Raw genomic sequence first — 8,282 nt, 5'->3', positions numbered from 1 at the left:
CTAGAATTAAAATATGATAATGTACTAAAGGAATATCAAGTGTTAATAATACAATCTGTTAATGTTACAAAGTAACATCGTAACGTACAAAAGAAACATCTGGTGTTAGTAATATGATCATGTACAAAAGAAAGATCCAGTATTAGTAAAATGATCATGAAGTAAAGTAAGATCTAGCATTGGTAATATCATCATAAACTAAAGAAAGACCTTATGTTAGTAATATCATCATGTAATGAAGGAAGACCTATAATTCGTAATATGGTCATGTATTAAAGGAAGAACTAGAGTTAGTCATATCATCAAGTACTAAAGGAAGACCAGGTGTGAATAATATGATAATGTACCAGAAAAAAATCTAGTGTTACTAATTTGATCATGTACTAAAGTGAGACACATTGTTAGTAATATGATCGTAAACTATACTAAGATGCAGATATAGTGTGAGTAATATGATCATGAACAAAAGTAAGATCTAGTGTTAGTAGTATGATCACGTATTGAAGATTTGGAGTTACAAATATGGTCACGTTCTAAAGGAAGAACTAGTGTTACCTTGTGTTAAAATATGATCACGTTCTATAGATATAGTCTTAATAATATGATCACGTACTAAAGGAAGATCTAGCGATCGTAACATGATCATGTACTAATGAAAAAAGTGTTAGTAATACGATCACGTACTAAAGGAGACCTTCTGTTAGTAATATGATCACGTACTAAAGGAGATCTTCTATAAGTAATATGATCATAAAATAAAGGAAGATATGGTGGTAGTGGTATGATCATTAACAAAAGAAGTCCTGATGTAGTTATATGATCCTGTATTAAAGGAAGATCTTGTTTCAGTAATATGATCATGAACTGAGGTAAGATCTAGTGTTAGTAAAATGATAATGTACTAAAGGAAGACTTAAGGTTAAAATATGATCATGTTCTCAAAGAATATCAAATATTATGAATGTCATCATATACTAGAGGAAGATCTTGTGTTAGTAAAATGATCATGTGGTAAATAAAGACCGAGTGTTTGTAATATGATCTTGTGATAAAGAAAGATCTATTGTTAGTAATGTGGTAATGCACTGAAGGAAGACAGTTTTAGTAATATGATCAGTAACTAAAGGAAGATCTAGTGTAGTAATATGATCAGTAACTAAAGGAAGATCTAGTGTAAGTAATATGATCATGTATTAAAATACTACTTAGTGTTAGTTATATGATCAAATACTAAATTAAGATCTAGTTTAAGTACTTTGATCATGTAATTAAGTGAGATCTACTATCAGAAAGGAAGACCTGGTATTAGTAATATGTTCAAATACTGAAGGAAGATCTAGTTTTAGTCGTATGATGATGTACCAAAGAAACACCTAGTGTTTGTAATATGATCATGAATTAATGAACGACCTAGTGTTAAAATATGATCATGTACTAAATGAAGGTATACTGTTAGTAATATGATCATGTACTAAAGGAAGACCTAGTGTTAGTAATATTATCATGTAATAAAAGATGATCTAGTATCAGTAATATCATCATGTAGTAAAGGAAGACCTAGTGTTAAAATATGATCATGTACTAGAGGAATATATAGTGTTACTAATATGGTCTTTTATTAAAATTCTAGTGTTAGTTATATGATCACGTACAAAAGTAAGAAATGGTGTTAGTGATATAATCATGTGCTTCATGTGCTAAAGGAGGACCTTGTGTTTGTAATATGATCATGTACTAAAAAACCAAGTGTTAGTAATATGATCATGTAGTGAAGGAAAATTTAGTATGAGTAATATGATGACGTACTAAAGGAAGACCAGGTGCGAGTAATATTATCATATACAAGAGTACATTTAGTGTGAGTAATATGATGAAGTACTAAAGGTAAACCTACTGTTAGTCATATGATGATGTACTGAAGGAAGATCTAGTGTTAGTAACATGAGAATGCAGTAAAGGAAGTTGTAGTGTTAGTAATGTGACCATGTACTAAAAGAAGATCTAGTGTTACGAATATGATCAGGTACAAAAGGTAGACCTAGTGTTAATGATATGATTAAACACTAAAGGAAGATCTAGTGTTACGAATATGATCAGAAACGTATGGAAGACATATTGTTACTAATATGATCATGTATTACAGGAAGATCTAATGCTAATAATATGATGCTGTACTAAAAGAAGATCCAGTGTAGTGATATCACCATGAACTAAAGTAAGATCTAGTGTTAGTAATATGACCATGCAGTAAAGGAAGGTTTGGTATTAGTAATATGATCACGTACTATAGATGTGTAGTAAGGAATATTATCATGCACAAATGGAGGACCGAGTATTAAAAATATGTACATGTACTAAATGAAAGCCAGCTGTTAATAATATAATCACGTAGTAAAGAAAGATTTATTCTTTGTAATGTGACCATGTAATAAAGGAAGACCTAGTTTTAATAATGTGATCAAGTACTAAAGGGAGATTTAGCTTTAAAAATATGATCACCCACTGAACATCTAGTGTTAGTAATATGATCATGTAGTAAAGAAAGACCTAGTGTTAGTAATACGATCATGCACTAAAAGAAGATCAAGTGTTAGTAATATGATCATGTACTAAAGTAAGATCTAGCATGAGTAATATGATCATGTAATAAAAAAAGACCTAGTGTTAGTAATACGATCATGTACTAAAAGAAGATCAGATGTTAGTAATATGATCATGTACTAAAGTAAGATCTAGTATGAGTAATATGATAATGTAATAAACTAAGATCTAGTGTTAATAATATGATCATGTAATAAACTAAGATCTAGTGTTAATAATATGATCATGTAGCAAAAGAAGACCTAGTGTTCGTAATATGGTCAGGTACTAAAGATCTATTGTTAATAATATGGTCACGTACTAAAGGAAGATCTAGTGTTCGTAATATGGTCAGGTACTAAAGATCTATTGTTAATAATATGGTCACGTACTAAAGGAAGATCTAGTGTTGGAAATATGACCACGTACTAAAGGAATACCTTGTGTTAGTGATATGATCATGTAGTAAAGGAAGGCCTTGTGTTTGTAATGTGATGATGTACTAAAGAAAGACCAGGTGTGGGTAATATGATCATGTATTAAAGGATTCTTTAGTGTTAGTAATATAATGATGTAATAAAGGATGATCTAGTGTTACTAACACGGTGATGCACTAATGTAAGAACTAGTGTTAGTAATACGATGGTGTACTAAAGGAAGCCTAGTGTTAAAATACGATTATGTACTAAAAGAAAATCTAGATTTAGTAATATAATCATGTACTGAAAGAAGACCTGGTGTTAGTAATATTGTCATTTTCTAAAGGAAGATCTGGTGTTAGTAATATAATCATGAATTAATGGAAGACCTAGTGTTAAAAATATTATCATATACCAAACAAAAATCAAGTGTTAGTAATAAGATCACGTACTAAACAAGTATCTAGTCACTAGATCAATTATGCGTTGACAATCCAAGAAATACTTCACATTTAAATGTTAAAAAGTCTATGAATCTAGTGTTAGTAATATGATCACATAGACTTTTTAACATTTAAATGTAAAGTATTTCTTGGATTGTCAACGTATAATTTCCAATGTTTGACAGTTGATTCGTTTGAGTTTTGGGAAGCTCGAAATCTTCACCAAGTGCCTTTGTTTATTTCTTGGAAGGTTGAAGTGTAGGAGTTATGCCAGCAATCAGCCGCTGAAATGAAAAAAAAAAACGAATTCAATAGTTGAGGTATAACTTCCTAATCTGAATATTAACCTCATTTATCATCATAAATATTATACCTGGAAATATTAACATAAATGATATTTATACGTAAAGAAACTGGTGTATCTTAGTAATATTTTATTTGTCAACTTTGAGACTGTCTCTATAGTCAATATAAGTGTTGAAAATCTACTACAATATGATCATATACTAAAGGAGGATCTAGTGTTAGTAATATGATTATGTACTGAAGGAAAACATGATAATAAGTTTCAGTATAAATAATTTATCAATAATATTTAAAATTTTACTTTTGATAAAGACGAAAAGCAACTCACGTCCTTCAGAGAACCTGGTGTTACCAGCATGAAATAAACAGCATAGGATGGAATCCATACCATGGAAGCCAAGGCTATCCCCCAGCCTAAGAGTTCTCCCCACCAAGGATAAACGTAAGTCTCTGCATACACCAAAGGCTTGTATCTCATAACTGAAAACAGGAATATTCCCTGAAGGAAATATGTATTTAGAATTAGAAAAAAACATTCTCTGGTTCTCTGAATGAAACTGAAATAAAATTGAACATCATTTGTGTGTATATATATATATATTAGCTACGGTATAGATAAGGTATTTATTTATATGTTTTGATCCTGTGAGAAATGTAACTGAGTTTACATAATGCCAGTTTTATCGAGTAACTGAGAAAAATGATCTGTTATCACAATTAACATATAGTATTCTCACTTGCTGAAGGTTCAAAGTTCATTTCGTTACTTACAGTGAACAAATGTACAAATCCAGGTCCTCCATTATCCTTAAATACTTTTATAACTCCACTAAAGGTGAGGGTCAATACAGTTTACCGTAACTGAGATATGGCGTGGCTGTTTGTGTCAATGTCAGTGGCCGAAACAATTAATACTATTATGCAATCTGTTTTGCTGAAATACAACTAGTTCTCAATATCAGAAGTGGCGATTGAGACTCATGAAATGTTTCGCCATCTATTGAATGACACCTCAAACAAAAATCAATAAAAAAATCACACTTTGGGTTTAGTTTGTTTTGAGTTTCGTGCAAAGCTACATGAGGTGTATATGTGCTAGCCGTCCCTAATTTAGCAGTGTAAGACTTCAGGGAAGGCAGCTAGTCATCATCACCCTCCGCCAACTCACGAGCTTCTCTTTACAAACGAATAATGGAATTGACCGTTACTTTATAACGTCCCCACGGCTGAAAGGACGAACATATTTGGTGTGACGAGAATTCGAACCCACGACCCTCAGATTACGAGTCGATTACCTTAACCACCTGACCATATCGGGCCAACACTTTGTGTGCTCAAGATTTACACAATTATAAAAATAATTGTGTTATGTGTAGCCATAATTTCTTTATCACGTAATTATAAATAAAAGTATTGTGTGCTCAACATGAACAGGACTTTCAGTATGTCAAGATCCTGATTATATACTTATTGATAAATGCTTTAAATGTAATACTAAAATTGCGATTGTTAAAACTAAATTTAATTTTCAATGAACGGTGCCATATTTAACACATAAAACATTAATGTTTATATCAGAAACATATGAATGGTTTGAGTTCTGTACTTTGAATCATTTTGGTGCAACATTACTAAATTACACAATCCGAACACATTTCCCATGAGGTGCTCATTCCTTTGGTCATGTGTAGCTGGAGCATACACCTTTGATCCTGCTAGCTTCTTGTGAGGCCCGGCATGGCCTAGCGCGTAAGGCGTGCGACTCGTAATCCGAGGGTCGCGGGTTCGCGCCCTCGTTGCGCTAAACATGCTCGCCCTCCCAGCCGTGGGGGTGTATAATGTGACGATCAATCCCACTATTCGTTCGTAAAAGAGTAGCCCAAGAGTTGGCGGTGGGTGGTGATGACTAGCTGCCTTCCCTCTAGTCTTACACTACTAAATTAGGAACGGCTAGCACAGATAGCCCTCGAGTAGCTTTGTGCGAATTTCAAAACAAACAAACAAAGCTTCTTGTGTAAGGTTTCAAAGGATTGTGCCTTTTGAACCCTTGAAAGTGCCACAAACAAACTCCGATATCAGAGTTCGATTCAACAATCATGGAAATCTATCCTTAAATTTCCATTACTACAGTTGGATTTTCGGTCGAATTTCGTCCTCTTCTTCTTGGAAAGGAGTCTGTGGCATTTAGGTGAGAACGTTTCTTGAGACCAAACCTGAACTCACCATTAACATACCAATAATCGCGTGCTGATATAATCCACTAATTCCAATGTTATACTGTTATTGGTAATATATGGGTATCAAACTTACCAAACAAACGGCTGGAGAGACAAAACCCAGGTAGCGAGGAAGTACCAGTTAGGCCGATATCCTGTCATCTCTTCAATGTTGCTAGACAACCTTTTACACCTGCAATAATTTATTGTTATTAATATTTTAACAAATTTAACTTGTTACCTTCACGTAAAAAAACACTTGACATAAAACCTGAAATCTACAAATTAAATGTATATTTGTTAATTAATAGTTCAAGTTTATAATGAAAACAACTGAAAATCCCACAAAAGATTAAAAAAACAAAAAGGCCCCTGGTGGTTAGGGCGCTCGACTCGTAAACTGAGGGTCGCGGATCCGAATCCACGTAAAACGAAACATGCTCGCCCTTTAAGCCATGAAGGCATTATAAAGTTATGATTAATCCCACCATTCGTTGGTAAAAGAGTATCCCAAGAGTTGACGGCGAGTGGTGACACCTAGCTGCCTTCTCTCTAATCTTATACTACTATATTAGTGATGCTAGCGCAGACAGTCCTTATGTAACCTTCGCAAATTTAAAACCAAAACAAAAGTAAGAAGGTAATTTAAAGGATGAATAGCGAATCTGATCCTTTGTGGTGATAAAGTTAAAAAAACAAACTAGAAAAAGTGAAGCGAAGAAAAATTAAGTTGTTAAAAACTATTGACTTTTGAGTACAATAATACAAGGATTAAATGTAATGAATAATTAACTATCATCTCTAAAGTGAAACTTGAGTAAGACACAATCTTCTACGGTTAACTTGAGAATAATATATCATCATCTTTAGGAGAGCTTGCACATAGTACAACAACACATTCTGGGGTTAACTTCAGAATAATGCAACATCACCATTGAGGGGCAACTTGCATATAGCACAACAGCGCGTTCTAGATTAACTTGAGAATAATACAACAACATATTTTAGGGGTAAGTTGCACATAGTACAACAGCATGTTCTAGGGTTAACCTGCATATAATAAGATACCACCCTTCAAGATTAACTTGTTTATTGTACAACAGCTCCTCCTAGAATTAACATACGTAAAATACATCATCACATTCTATGGAACAGAATAACAACATATAAATAAACAGATATATAAGAAGTGGGAACTGACGTAAGAAATAATGCAGGACATGAATTTGAAACTTACCATAAACCCATGTAATAGCTATAGTTTGAAAGAAAACAGTGAACAGTAGAGTCATTCCACTGGCAGAATAATAATCCATCAGTTGAAATATGTACATGCCCCCCTGAAAAGTAAAAAGATTATTTTAGTGAATAATACGATCAGTTTAAAGAAATCCAATCAGAATTATTTATTAACAGTTTCGTTTTTATTAAATATATTTTATTACAAGTTACAGTTTCTATATTTTAGATATAAGATAACACCATGGTAAAGCCACAGAAATAAACAGATATATCAGAAGTGGAACGTTACTGAATAAATATAATAGTATTGGGAGTTGTGCTTATGGTAAGTTTTATTTATTACGTCATTTTTACATTGAATAAGATTTGTTTTAGACTACCCACCCAATATTAGACATCATGCACTACACACCCAACATAAGTCTTCATGCATTACACATTATCATGAGACATCATGCAATACACATCATCATCAGACATCATGCACTACACATCATCATTAGATCACGTACTACACACCCAACATCAGACGTTATGCACTACACATCATCATTAGATCACGTACTACACACCCAACATCAGACATCATGCAATACACATCATCATTAGATCACGTACTACACACCCAACATCAGACATCATGCACTACACATCATCATTAGATCACGTACTACACACCCAACATCAGACATCATGCACTACACATCATCATTAGATCACGTACTACACACCCAACATCAGACGTCATGCACTACACATCATCATTAGATCACGTACTACACACCCAACATCAGACATCATGCACTACACATCATCATTAGATCACGTACTACACACCCAACATCAGACATCATGCACTACACATCATCATTAGATCACGTACTACACACCCAACATCAGACATCATGCACTACACATCATCATTAGATCACGTACTACACACCCAACATCAGACATTATGCACTACACATCATCATTAGATCACGTACTACACACCCAACATCAGACGTTATGCACTACACATCATCATTAGATCACGTACTACACACCCAACATCAGACATCATGCACTACACA

At 33.4% G+C, this 8,282-nt stretch overlaps 1 protein-coding gene across 1 annotated transcript; it reads right to left on the bottom strand.

Annotated features, from left to right (window-relative positions):
• Positions 1 to 2,820: 2,820 nt before the first annotated feature.
• On the bottom strand, positions 2,821 to 4,313 carry LOC143243098 (creatine transporter-like). The gene is made up of 2 exons (XM_076486835.1): positions 4,077 to 4,313; positions 2,821 to 3,726 (listed from the first exon to the last, which is right to left on the bottom strand). Exons 1-2 carry the CDS (start codon positions 4,224 to 4,226, stop codon positions 3,679 to 3,681), a joined length of 198 nt encoding a protein of 65 aa, XP_076342950.1. The 5' UTR covers positions 4,227 to 4,313; the 3' UTR covers positions 2,821 to 3,678.
• Positions 4,314 to 8,282: the final 3,969 nt, after the last annotated feature.

This window comes from Tachypleus tridentatus, unplaced genomic scaffold, assembly GCF_004210375.1.
Source record: "Tachypleus tridentatus isolate NWPU-2018 unplaced genomic scaffold, ASM421037v1 Hic_cluster_2, whole genome shotgun sequence".
NCBI classification, from domain to species: domain Eukaryota; kingdom Metazoa; phylum Arthropoda; class Merostomata; order Xiphosura; family Limulidae; genus Tachypleus; species Tachypleus tridentatus.
Note: the sequence above shows the minus strand (reverse complement) of the source record. Positions and strands in the feature narration are given on the sequence as shown.

What these genes read in the sequence shown, in the direction of transcription:
- LOC143243098 (XM_076486835.1), bottom strand. Translation starts at nt 4,226, where the DNA reads ATGAGATACAAGCCTTTGGTGTATGCAGAGACTTACGTTTATCCTTGG. An exon ending in CACCAGGTTCTCTGAAGGAC is followed by an intron (nt 3,727 to 4,076) that starts GTGAGTTGCTTT and finishes TTTTCATTTCAG; the next exon opens with CGGCTGATTGCTGGCATAAC.